Source organism: Phascolarctos cinereus, unplaced genomic scaffold (assembly GCF_003287225.1).
Source record: "Phascolarctos cinereus isolate Bilbo 61053 unplaced genomic scaffold, phaCin_HiC Scaffold_7;HRSCAF=346, whole genome shotgun sequence".
NCBI classification, from domain to species: domain Eukaryota; kingdom Metazoa; phylum Chordata; class Mammalia; order Diprotodontia; family Phascolarctidae; genus Phascolarctos; species Phascolarctos cinereus.
In genome coordinates, this window is record NW_027556180.1 from 54120600 (window position 1) to 54134756 (window position 14157).

Consider the following 14157-nt stretch of genomic DNA (forward strand, 5'->3'; position numbering starts at 1 on the left):
GGATGACTAGTGGAAAATTGTTAACTGGTAATTAAGGGTTAGATTGCAGAAATGTTCAAGTAGAAGACTGAAGAGTTTGAGTCATTGCAGATTTTTAGAAGCTGAGCAACTTGGTGAAATCACCATTTCAGAAAGATAGTCTGGTGTCGATGGGCAGGACCAGGAAAAGAAGAAATTGGAGGCCATTGGGCCCCCTAGGAAGTTGCTTCAGTGATTCTCCAGGCCTAAGGGACAGGCCTGACCTGACACAAGCTGGCACCTTCTTACTTCTTGATCAGCATTAGGATGAAAAATGGCCTATGGGTCATTCAGTAGTTAACAAAAGGAAGTTTACTTAGCCATAGCGTAAGTAGGATATTTAACAAGGGTACTCCAGCGTTTAGTTTGAGAAGAATAATCTCATTTCCATATGGAAACACACCTGTTTAGTAGGGCAGGGTGTGATGACTCATCATAATCTAAAGGAAAATGTAAATGCTGTATGTCAAGGGCACCAGCCTCGCATAGATGGGCCTTTTTATGCTCTTAGGTGATCCAGAAGCTAGGTCAGAATGTCCAGGGGCTTTCAGGAAGGTGCTTTAAGGGAGGCATGGTTTTAACTTTAGCCCTGGGCCAGTCAACCCCAGGAAACATTTTAATCACCTTTCAGGTAAAAACTAGGTTAACTTTCATGGGGAAAGAGTTGGAATATTGCTCCCACCATACCAGGAACAGTAAGGGCCTAGACTAGACTTAATGTCAGTAAAATAGAAAGGAAATGATAGATGAGAAATATTAAGGAACGAATATACAGAACATGGTCTAGCTAAGAACTTAGTTGACCTTGGCCAAAAGCCATTGCAAGATAGAACTTTGGCATTGATAGGTAGAGGGTGTAATCAGATAACTTCAAGGCTTCTTTAAGACTTAGCTCAAATACTACTTTCTGCAGGAAGACTTTCTTAATCCCCTCAGCTGCTAGTTCCTTCCTATCTAAAAGTCTGTTCTTTAAGTATCTTATATGTATTTATTTATATTATGTTGTCTCTTTAAAGTATAAGCTCCCTGAGGGCAGGAACTGTATTTGCTTCTTCTTTGTACTCCCAATGCTTGGCACAATGTAAGAGCCTTTCTAAGAGCTCTTAGTAAAAGTTTAATAAGGTGCTTGTTAATTGATTTTTCAGAATTCTGTATGTACTCTAGATTTCAAACCTTATAGTGTAAAAAGAAAGATGTACTAATATTCTTTGACTATGCAATTACAGGTCTCTCCAATATGGTAACCAGTTCATATATCAATCAATGCCTAGGATGTTATCGCTGTGGCTTGATTTTGGTGCTAAAGCATACGAATGGGAAAAAGGTATAACTTTTTCTACAATATGACAATTATTTTTAAAAGAAAATTGTTTTTTATAAAATCAAGTTTATACTGATAATCTGTTAAGTTTGGAAAGTTTGATGTAGAGACTAATTAGAGGAATGGCAAATTAAGTAGCTGCAGTTTGATTCCTAGGAATATTGGTCACATAATATATATTTTAGAGCCCCTAAATGAAAACATGTCCTTACCTGGATAAGTATGCCTTCCTACATCTGGGCAGATGAGTCCTGCCCAAAAGCAGAGGTGAATTTAGGACGATTCATACTAACCGAAGATTTAGCACATTTTTTGATGGGGAGTGTAGTGGAAATGTTAGGTTACCCATAATTTGAGCTAAGCAGACTATGCAAAAAATAAACTTAGCTTTTACAACTTTGCCTCTGAAGAATTTTGTGACTTAAGATAATACTTTGTCCAGACTTCAGTTTCCACCTAACCCAGTAAAGAGATTATATTTGATGAGAGTTCTAAAATTCTGATTCTTTAAATGCCAGTGACAGTATCTGAAGGAGTTTCCACATATAGAGGAGTTTGTTTATCCTGTTTATTTCAGATTACAGCTGATAGCCTTAAATGGGTACCTCCCTCTTCAGAAATAGGCAGACACATCTTCTTTGCATATGATTATAACAGAGGTTCAGAAGTGAAGGTTTAGAAAAGATTTTTTTAAGCTCTGAAACTTTAAAAGAAATGTATACTTCTAATTTGGAACTCAAAATCTTATGGAAGTGAATGTTGAAAACTAAAAATAAATAAATATATATTTTTAAATCTATACTTCTGTAAGGCTGATTTGCTGTCGTATTTCTTCTAGCTGATCGTTCTGATCGTTTACAAATGAGAAATGATTTAGCCAAAATAAACAAGGTGATCACAGAGCACACAAATCATTTGGCACCTTACCAGTTTCTAACAGCTTTTTCGCAGTTGATCTCTCGAATCTGTCATTCTCATGATGAGGTCTTTGTTGTTTTGATGGAAATTATTGTCAAAGTGTTTCTAACCTATCCTCAGCAAGCAATGTGGATGATGACTGCTGTGTCCAAGGTAATTTAATAACTATAATAATTTCTTTTTATAAAATTTTAAAAAAATTACAAGTAGTTGTATCATTTCAGTTGTTTAATACATATCTGTAGATAAAAGAAAATTCCCAGGTTCTTTTCCTCTTTTGGAGTATTGTAAAACTAAAAAGAGGCAACATGGCAAGACAGCTAGAGAGCTAGTTTTGCATTCAGGAAAACTTGGAGTCAAGGCCTACCTCTGTCCTTTAATACTAGTCATTTAATCTCTGTGCCCCTGCAGCTCTCTAAGACTGTAAATTACACATGAATTGTTGATCTGCAGTACCAAAGGAACTTTTGACACTTGGAATTTGCTATGCCAATGAAATCACAAATCTAGACCTTTCTCACCCACTAAAAAAATGAAAGTGAACATGTGTGGGGTTTTTTTTAAAACACCATAGCTTAAAATTTTAGTGCTTTATAGACAATTTCCATGGAAATTAAGATAATTAGCATATTAATAAGGTCAAGGTAATAGCCACAGTTTTTGTCTACAGTCAAATAATTTGACACTATGGTAAATGATAATATATTTTTTTAGGCTTTTTATTATATATGTCATCTGAAATGTGAGCTTCATAACTCATATTTGTGTATGACTCAGTTGTGAATTATTAGTGAAAATTCATCATTTCCTTTGTACTTGATTTATCTTATACTTAAAAGTTTCAGAAATAGTTTTATTTCAGAAGTAAATATGTAAATTGAATTTGATAATATATTTTTTCTTGCAGTCCTCTTATCCCATGCGTGTAAACAGATGCAAGGAAATTTTAAATAAAGCTATTCAAATGAAGAAATCTTTAGGAAAGTTCATCGGTGATGCAACTCGCCTAACAGATAAACTTCTAGAATTGTGCAATAGATCGGTACAGTAAAAAGTCTTATTGTTTACAGACTAACCACAGGGTAATTTTTGCAGAGAATTTTTGGTATCATGATTTAAATTGTTTTATCTCTCATAATAGCTACTTTACTTCATACTTCTCCTAAATTAGCTCAGCATTATTTTATTGTTCAATGAACTTTTATTATCAGGACCAGTGTTGAGTATGGAATTTTTGAAAACTCATTTAAATATTTATTTACAAAATATTTTTAATTTTTTAAAGTTTGTCTCTCCTACTTCTGTCTCATCTTTTCATTTTAAAACCTTTAATATGTTTAAGAACATTAACCTATATGTAATAATAAGGGTAGCTATAGAATTATAACATATAATATATTATATAATATATATTATATATAATACATCATAATATATAGTATAACTATAATATATAATATAATAACAACCAAAAGAAAAACTGGGCTTTTTTTGTAGTAGGAAAAAATTTTTGTAAATGTTGCTTCATTCATCAAGTATTTATTGTCATCTGACTGGTATGCAGGTTTGTGATATGTGACACATATGGTATTTTGGTAGCAACTCAGATAGCAGTGGCACAGGTTATTTATGCAAAGACAGTCCAATAACTCAGTTATTCAGGGGTTAAAGGTAGAACTTAGGAGGTTCTGAGGTCCCTTGGTTTTTTTTTTCCTTGTTCTGTTGTATACTTTTAAACCACTGCATTATAAGTATTGAATCAAATGAGGTAGAATCCATTCATTCTTAATTTGTTCCTTACCAGTAGCTGTGTTAATAGGTTAGTAGTGTTAGTAAGTTCATCAGTCAAAAGATTGATGGTAACATTTATTTTTGGCTTTTGAGCAATTGTACTTTTCCATTACTATCAATACTGGCATGTTCAAACTTAATAATGGGTTGCTTTTCTAAAGTTCACTTTTAAGTTATTTGGCATTTATTCTTTCACCTTGAACATTGAGTAAAAGAAGATAGTTAGAGCATAGTACTGACATTGAAGATGCCCGAGTAGTTCCCTCGAGTTTGTTGTTGCTTTGCTATAGGATTTTTTAAAAGCTGCTTTTTTCCCCGATTCTTTTTCTTGGTCAAAAGGGAGGGTAATTCTTGCCCAGTTAATTTGTTTAATATTATATATAGCATGTTAATCACTTGGTGCTACAGCTTTTTTCATCTTCATATTGAAACACTAATATCTAAAGCCTATCTATATCATTGGGATCTTTGTGATCAGTTTTTTAAAGTCCTTGATAGAACTTTGAGCTTAAATAGAATATTTTAATTATGATATTATATTATCATCATTATATTTGTATGCTTACCACAGTATTTCACAAGTAATAGGCACTTAATAAATGCTTACTGACTTGAATTGAAGGCTTTATTGTTGGGGAAAAATAACTTAGGAGCTATGGTGGCAAAGCATGGTTAGGATCTTTGTTTAAAAAGCATTTGAGAGCTATGTGATGAAAAATGTATTATCTGTCTTTATTTTCTAGGTTGATGGAGGTAGTAGTTCTACTTTAAGCATGAATGTTCATTTCAAAACCCTTAAAAAACTGGTAGAAGAACCAACATTTAGTGAAATATTAATTCCCTTACAATCTGTAATGATACCAACTCTTCCATCAACTCCTGGCACTCATGTTAACCATGACCCATTTCCTGGGCATTGGGCCTATATTTCAGGCTTTGATGATATGGTAAGATTGAGCATTAAATGACTCTATCATTCATTTCCACATGTTTTTGTTGCTTTTCTTCATCACTGCATGAATGTTTTTTTTGAAAATGCCATAACTGCAGTTGAAATAATGCATTCCCTGTGAAATATTCAATGTTGTTAAAAACTCTAGGACTTGATCATTTTTTCAGGTAAGTGAACTTTAACCTTAATAAAATTTTTGAGTTTAAGAAATTATTTCCTCTAAATTCCAATGTGCCCAGATCATAAAATTCTAATAAAATGAAACCTAGTATGTTTTTCATATGATTATTACAATTTTTTACTAACAGTCCTTGTTGTCCTGAAGGAGAAAATATGAGTGAGGAAAAAAACAAAAGATGGTAGATGGTAGGAAATGGCAGAAGGGGAGGAAGAACAAAGCTAGGCAAGTCTTATTTCGAAAAATTACTGATGATGATAGGTGATGTTTATGGTGCTCCTCACTCACATTGTATCAGCAACTCCCTCAGCTGCTGTCATACAGCCCTTGGGATAGATCCTATAAGCATTTTTATGTTCATTTTACAAATAAAGGAACTTAGGCTCAGAGAACTAACCTCTTCACACATCTAGTAAGTTCAAGGGCTGAAGGAGACGCCAGGTAGCTGCTGTTTTCCCTCCAGCACTGTTTCTAGTATACCACACCCTGTGATATTAAAATATTATTTTATTAAACAAATATGTTAATATATCTAAATGACTGTTCTCCTTCAACATAGTCACCTTTAGAGGCCAAAACCTTACTCTGCCTTTGCTTAAAATACTTTTGGAATTACCTTCATAGCCAATTGATAAGCCACAGAAGAAAATCAAGCTTATTTATTTATGTCTAATTTTTAACCATGCCTGATTTTACTTGGCTTGAGTATTCACTTCATTCATCATACTTGCCTCAGAAAATGACTTTGGCTCTTTTTTGTTATTATTGCAGTCATTCAAAATAGTGTTCCTATAGGGCAATTCCAAAAGAAGAGTTCACAAAACATTTTGTGCAATGGTCGCGTAATAATGGCAGATAATCTTACAGCCTCCTTAGGTAACTGTGTGATGACTCAATTTAGACATATATACATACTCTGGTACCTTTATCAAAAAGTGTATCTCGTTGTCACGTGTGATGACTCAATTTAGACATATATACATACTCTGGTACCTTTATCAAAAAGTGTATCTCGTTGTCACGTGTAACACCTTGTAGTTTTTCCGTTGATTCAAATACTGCTGCTTCCAGTCCTTGGGATATAAGGTCATGTGGTGGAAAAAGGACTGGCCTCAGAAGGCCTGACTTCAAATCTTAGAATTCATACCTCACAGAATTGTTGAAAGAAAAGCCCTTTGTAAGCCTTATTGCTCTAAAGAAATGTGAGCTACATCACTGGGAAACCATTAAGCCTTGAACAAAAGTGGTAAAATAGCAAATTTATAAAATGTGTCAGTTATTTCATTATTTTAATTGTGTAGTTATGACTGATACTCTAGTACTCAATATGTTACATTTTTACTGTCAAATTTCGATCTAAATTCATGCTCAAATGGTTATCTTTCAGGTAGAAATTCTTCCATCACTTCAGAAACCAAAAAAGATCTCTTTAAAAGGATCAGATGGAAAATTCTATATCATGATGTGTAAGCCAAAAGATGACCTAAGAAAAGACTGTAGACTTATGGAGTTTAATTCCCTGATTAATAAGGTTTGGAAATAATTTGCTTTTATTTCAGCATTTGTATACCAGATTTTTTCCCCAAAAAAATGTGTATGTGTATAAAATTTTTCACTTAACTTTTTTTTAATTCCAAATTTTCTCTCTACCTCCAGGCCCTCCTCACCCATTGAGAAGGCAAGTAATGTGATATCACTTATACATGTGAAATCATATAAAACATTTCTATATTAGCCATATTGCAAAAAAAGAAAACCAAATTTTAATAGAATTTTCAATGTATTGGTTATTTGATTTGAAAAACTACGTGTACATGATTCAAAAAAACATGTTAGATACATATACAAAAATATCAAAGAGGAAGTTATATCTCTCCTTGTTTCCCTTTCGGCTTCTTTATAAAATATAAACCCACTGGTTAATGGCATTTAACCTTTCTTTTGTTTTCTTCAACTCAAAATAAAGGAAAAGGTTTGTTAATTTCTCCCTCATAGATACAACATGTTGTTCAGTTCTTCCAGTTGCGTCCAACTCTTTGACCTCATTTGGGGTTTTCTTGGGAGAGATACTGGAGTGGTTTGCCATTTCCTGCTCTAGTTCATATTAGAGATGAAAAAATTGAAGCAAACAGAGTTAAGTGACTTGCCCAGGTCACATAGCTAAGTGAGTGAGGATGCGTTTGAACACAGGCCTTCCTGACTCCTGGCCTGGCACTCTATCCACTGCACCATCTAGCTGCCCCATAGATGACATGAGGGTTGATTAGGTTTCTGTAAATGCAGGCATTTCTAAGCCCTAAATACCATTTATTTCCTTGGGCAAATATTTCCAGAGCTTTGCTATGAAATGTCTTTTTTTTTACTTGTTTTCTGTGAGCTTCATGTTTTCTCCCATAGTTCACTGAACTTGTTTCAAATAAACTAAAATTAATAGGCCCAAAATCATAGTATCATGAGACTGACAAAATAATTCAGCCAATTGTGTTTATATCTGGCTAAATAAAAAATGACAGAAAAATAAAAACCAATGTTTTTTAAAGCCAGTATTTCAAAAGAGCTTACTTTTTTTTTTAACATTGATAAATGTTTACTTTCCAAAATGCTTATTTTTAGATACAGGTAGAATCATAGATCATATGTTGGAGGCTGAACCACTGCCACTAACTTACCTGGTGTAGTTGTCCTAATGACAAAGTACACAGAGAACTGGGGGCAGGGGAAAGCAGGATGGCATCTGTACTCTAATTTTTAATCTTTGGACGGAGATGTCTGTTTTAAGAAATATACATTTCGGGGCAGCTAGGTGGTGCAGTGAATATGGCAGCGGCCCTGGATTGAGAAGGACCTGAGTTCAAATGTGACCTCAGACACATAACACTTACTAGCTGTGTGACCCTGGGCAAGTCACTTAACCCCATTGCCTAGCCAAAAAAAAAAAAAAAAGAAATATACATTTCCAGGAGATAGCCATCATAAAGAGCGAAGTCACCCAATGTCCCCACTGGCCTTGGCTCTTCCTTGCCTGAGTGGTGCGGTGGGGGGAATATACTTACCTTCTTTCATTAGCTTCTCCTTCTGCTTCATGACTGTTCTCAAGCATTTCATCATTTTCCACCTATGTAAACATTCAATGAAATCCTCGTATTCCAATTTGCATTCTTTCTTGGCTTGGGCCATACCAGTTCATGGGCACATTCAATGAATTCCTTCTCAGAAGCGTGGCATTGAGCTGGCTTTTTGTAAGATTGTTCAGCACTCATAATTGTCATCCATTTGTCAGCATTGAGGCCCAACCAGTTCTGTGGCCCGCTCCAGAAGCCAGTCCTTTCCTTTACCACAAGTCTCTACCAACCTACTGCTTCTTCCAAGGTTACTTTTTCTTTAGCAGAATGGCAAGTACCTTCGTTACAGATCTTTTCAGCAGTTATTCATGTGTTTTAGGTACTTGAAATCTCTGAGTCTTTTCCTGGCCTCCAGTTAAATTTGTGCCAGCTTCTCTTCTGGACTTTGCCTTTATCAGCATTAGGAAATATAAATAATCTTAGAGGTATATTAAAGTGCTCTATTTATAAAACTGATGTTTTGTTATAATCTTATCTCATGAACCCATACCATAAGACTGTCTTACAAGCCAAATTGCCTTCTGTCAAGGTTCTTCTGATATTTCAGTAATTAAAAGAAGTTCAAGGTCATATCTAAATACACCTTCTATGTGAAATCTTGGTATAGTAAACATACCATATATTTAAATATACCTTTAGAGTAATTGATGGGCTAATGAAGTCTCAAGGCACCATCATTCATTTCGCCAGTAACTGCTTCACCTGGCGAGTGTGAGAAGTAGTGTTTTTTGTTTAACCTGAAAAATAAACCGCTGAACAGCTCTTTGAAATTGAGCAGACGGCGTGTGAGGAGGCTGTACTTATCATCTCGTGCTTACTTGTGATTCTAAAATTGGAGGGTAAACTATTGCTTCCACTCTCTTAGGAATGTTATAAGAATGAAGTAGATAAGACTTCTACAGGTTTCGAGTCTGTTGGAAGATGCTTTTATGTGAAGCTAGAATATTTAAGTGGTAGAAGTAGACAAGAACATAGTCAGCTATTGGTGTCATGGATTTCTTCCCCTTCCGTTTTTTGGTTACTTTTATACTCACAAGAATTAGATGGCAGTTTTCATTCCTGAATTAAACATTTCTGCCACTTGACACTTACTAGCTGTGTGACCCTGGGCAAGTCACTTAACCCTGATTGGCTCACCGGAAAAAAAAAAATTAAACATTTCTGTATCATATCTGTGTTAATATCTGTAACACTAAGAAATAAAGTAGTCATAATTTTTCATAGTTAAAGAAGCATAATTTTCTTCCCTACCATTTTGAAGGGATTGTTAGCTAACCTATACTCTTCTTATTATGGAAAGACTAACAGTTGCATATATTGAAACATCTTGACATTTTTAGCTTTATATTCTGTTTTCATATTGTTTCTTTGCCATTTTGAAAAAAAAATAGTGCTTGAGGAAAGATGCAGAGTCTCGTAGAAGAGAGCTTCACATCCGAACATATGCAGTTATTCCCCTAAATGACGAGTGTGGCATCATTGAATGGGTTAACAACACTGCCGGCTTGAGAATTATTCTGACTAAACTGTATAAAGAAAAAGGTACTGAAAGGCATTCTTTGCTCCTAATTTATAATATAGGTATATAACTTCAACTAACACATTGCAGCACATTTTTTTTTGCTTGTACTGGGTTGTTCTGCATGTCTTAAATCCTGAAGTAAACTTAGTGGGACTTATATTGAATTATAGAATATGTCTATGTAGCATGGTCTGTATCCTGATACTATTTCAGAAGCTTTAGGGCTGCCTCAAGTTAGAGTGTTTCATAGGGACCCATTCCACATTGGAGTTACACTTGGTCTTTCAGTTATTGGTCAGAACAACTTTGAATTTAGAAAATTACAAAATTGTTTCCATCCTGCAAATGATGCAGTTTCCTCTGGGATTTGCCCAGGGGCCCATCTTTTGGACATATAGAGCTATCCCTGAACTAGAATGGATTGTTCCAAGTAATCCTACAGCAAAATGGGTTCCCTAATTTTGATCACATGTTGATAACCACAAGAGGTTGCTATTCCTTTTTCACGTGATACTGAGTTTCATAGTTCAGGAATCAGACTTGGACTATTAAGAAATGAAGATATAATCTTGTATTTTTTTTAGTTGTGTTGATTTTTTTTTTTGCCTTGATTATAACTGAAATCTTTTCCTTTTACTCTTATATTTCACTGATGTTCATCTCTCAGTTGTTTTCAGATAGCATTGATATAAAACATTTTTTATTTCATATTTTAATTAGAAAATTCTATTCCTTTTCAAATTTGGTTAACACAGCTGATCAAAATTTGTGCCCTGTAGGAGTGTACATGACAGGAAAGGAGCTTCGCCAGTGCATGTTGCCCAAGACAGCCGCTTTGTCTGAAAAATTGAAAGTATTCCGAGAATTTTTGCTGCCGCGGCACCCTTCAGTTTTCCACGAGTGGTTTCTGAGAACATTCCCTGATCCAACTTCATGGTGGGTCAATTACTTGTTTTAGCCAGATGCTTACATTCATAGCTCCATTAATGGAGTAGACAACAGCCATATTTGTTGTGTTTTGTTCCATCCAGGTACAGTAGCCGATCAGCCTATTGCCGCTCCACAGCAGTAATGTCTATGGTTGGTTACATACTGGGTCTTGGAGACCGTCATGGTGAAAACATTCTTTTTGATTCTTTGACTGGTGAATGTATACATGTGGATTTCAACTGTCTGTTTAATAAGGTAAATGATAGGACTTACTTTAGTCACTTTAAAGTTTTCCTCTGTAATCAAGCCTTGCTAATTCTAGTCTAGTCATCAGTAGCAGACATAAGTACAGGTATTGACAGGGAAGTTCTTGACTATCATAGAGTTCATACCTCTCTTAATGGATAGTATTTGGGGTAGGAGAAGTCCAAAGCTCCCTTAGTACTGAAGATGGGAAAGCTAACTGAGTTCACAATCATTATAGCACCTTAAGGTTTACAGTGCTTCCCCATAACAAACCTGTGTGATCAGAAGAGTCAGTATTATGCCTATTTGACAGATCAGGAAATGGAGGCTTAGAAGATTTAAGGGTCACAAAGTTAGTATCAGAGCTGAGATAGGAGTCTCTTTCCACTACAACATGCTGTCTTTCTTAGCCAATTGCTCCTTGGTACCGGAGACTACTTCCTTCAACTACCAAGGAACCAAGAATGGTAGTAGACCTGTTGTTAGTTGGTAATAGGTTGCCTTAACAAGAGAAAAGGAAACAGAAAATCAAGGGAGGAAAGAATGGAAAAAGAAGATGAGAATCTCAGAGCAAAAGGCAGTTTAGGGAGGCTCTTCAGATCAGGCTCTGTGAGGACCAGTTGAAGGAGATAGGGGAGCTATACCCTGAAGACAAACTTGGGGCAGGCATGAGAGCTATCTTCAATTATTTGAAGTCTGTCACTTGGTAGAGAAATTTGATTTGTTTGATTTAGCTGCAGATGGCAGAACTAATTACAAGAGGTGGAAATTGCAAATAAAAAAATTATAAGGCTTAGTATTGGAAAAACTTTCTCACATGGCTTTTCAGAAGTAGAATGGGTTACCTTAAGAGGTATAGTCCTCACGAAAGGTTGCTCCTCCCAAGATGCAAAGTCTAGACCAATGGTGTCAAAGTCAAATAGAAACAGTGGTCATTAAATCATACATAAGGATCCTTGTGGGTCACATTTACTTAGAAAACCACATGTTTATATGGTTCTTTTTTTATTAATTCATTTGTTTTGTTAAATATTTTTCCCAATTACATTTTAGTCTAGTTTATGTTGCACTCAAGAGGGTGGTGGGGTAGGCTGCCTATTTGACACCTCTGATCTAGGTGACCCTTTGCTAGATTTATTGTAGAAGGTTCTTGATCAGGTATGGGTTGGACTTAATGATTGCTGATTTCTCTTCTGCTTTTGTGGGGTGGGTAGGGGATGTTCACCTGGAGCTCTATAAGACAGAGAATATAACTGGTTAGATCATCAGTTCCTCCAGTTAGAAAGTTAAAATTCTTTTTTGTGGGGGGAGGGGGAATTTGTATACATGGGAGTTTTTTATGTAGTAACATTTACTATAAAATTGAATTGGATATAACTTGAAGTATTTTAGATTCAAGCAAGTTACTTGCAAATATCAAAAGTACTTCTGAAGCCATTCCTGGTTCTAAAACAGTTGTATAAAAGGGGTCCTTTGGGTAGCATTATGATAGGTTTCCACTATACTTAGAAAGGGCCAGCTAGATGGCACAGTGGATAGAATGCTAGTTCTGGAGTCAGGAAGACTTATCTTCCTGAGTTCAGATCTGGCCTTAGACACTTAGTAGATATGTGATCCTGGTCAAGTCACTTAACCCTGTTTGCCTCAGTTTCCTCATCTGTAAAATGAGCTGGAGAAAGAAATGGCAAACCATTGCAGAACCAAAATGGGGTTATGAAGAGTCAGACATGACTGAAAATGACTGAACAGCAACAACAAATATTGACAAAATTGACTTCCAATGGTTACATTTTATGAAGGGGTCTTTTTGGTCTGTTAACTCCTAAATTGTTAGCATAAATCATTTCGACATCACGTTTTTACTGTTCCATTTAAATAAAGCAGATGATAAATTCTATGCATATGGCACAATCCTGAGTCTATGTCTCTTTTTAAATTATGCTTGTTAAGGGAGAAACTTTTGAAGTTCCAGAGATTGTTCCATTTCGCCTCACTCATAACATGGTTAATGGAATGGGTCCAATGGGAACAGAAGGTCTTTTTCGAAGAGCATGTGAAGTAACAATGAGACTGATGCGTGACCAAAGAGAACCTTTAATGAGGTAACAAATAGCTTACACTAGTAAAGAATGAATTTAAGCAGCTCTTCCCTCTAGGTCAGTGTAAATTAGTCTCTGTTGGAAGAGAGAATCCTTTTTTTGTGGCCTTGTGCAGAATGTATATACATATAACTAGTATATTCAGTAGCATTTGCAGCTTTTTGCATCTCTGTTGTAAGCAAAAAAGGGTTAGGGTTGCTGAAATTACTACTTTAACAGAAATTTCAAAGCTTTTGCCATCCTGAAAATAAACTAGGTATTGCATGGCATTGGCAACTACAAACAGAATCCAGGAAAAAAAGAGAAACCTGATTATTAAATTTTCCATCATTTAAGACCTCCAAATTTGGGAATTTTAAGAGTAACTTTTCATGTAACTTTCCTTACAGAAGACCTAAATTAATTCATAACTGACAAATTATACATAAAGTTAAGTTATATTAACTATAAAACTCAGATCTGAAATAAGATATATATTCTCTAGGCATTATTTTCCTCAACTTCAAAATGAACTCTGGATACACTGTTGTGTTGTTGGAAATATAATGTGGTGTTGTTGGAAATATAATGTGGAAAAAACTCATCATGTGTTCAGGATCTGTCAAACAAAATATCCCTTTTTTTTCTGATGATCAAATCATCCCATATTTATTAGGTGCCTGTTAAGCATTCTTCAAGACATTGTCATTATTTGCGTAATAGAAGAAAACTTTCTAAAAAGGGCTGCTTTTCTTTTTTCAAAGAAACAATTTTTTTCAGTTACCAAAAGTATTTCTTCTCCCTCCAATTCATCAGCCATCATTGAAAAGAAAAGAAAAACAAAACCCTTGTATCAAATATGCATTGTCAAGCCAAACAAATTCCTTCATTGGCCATGTCAAGAAATTATATGTTTTAATCTGTACCCTGAGTCTACCACTTCTGTCAGGAAGTAATGTTCATCTTGAGTCCTCTGAAATCATGATTGATCATTGCATTGATCAGAGTTCTTAAATCTTTCAGAGTGTGTCTTTATAATGTTGTATACAATAACATACAAATTGTTCTCCTGATTCTGCTT

At 35.1% G+C, this 14157-nt stretch overlaps 1 protein-coding gene across 1 annotated transcript in view; it reads left to right on the forward strand.

The window, feature by feature from the left end:
• ATR (ATR checkpoint kinase) overlaps positions 1 to 14157 on the forward strand; it is a 121935-nt gene that overhangs the window by 90747 nt on the left and 17031 nt on the right. Inside the window, 9 exon segments of the mRNA XM_020970917.2 lie at positions 1245 to 1342; positions 2178 to 2410; positions 3165 to 3299; positions 4792 to 4995; positions 6566 to 6709; positions 9692 to 9842; positions 10602 to 10758; positions 10854 to 11007; positions 12949 to 13100. Coding sequence (XP_020826576.1) covers positions 1245 to 1342; positions 2178 to 2410; positions 3165 to 3299; positions 4792 to 4995; positions 6566 to 6709; positions 9692 to 9842; positions 10602 to 10758; positions 10854 to 11007; positions 12949 to 13100 — 1428 coding nt within the window.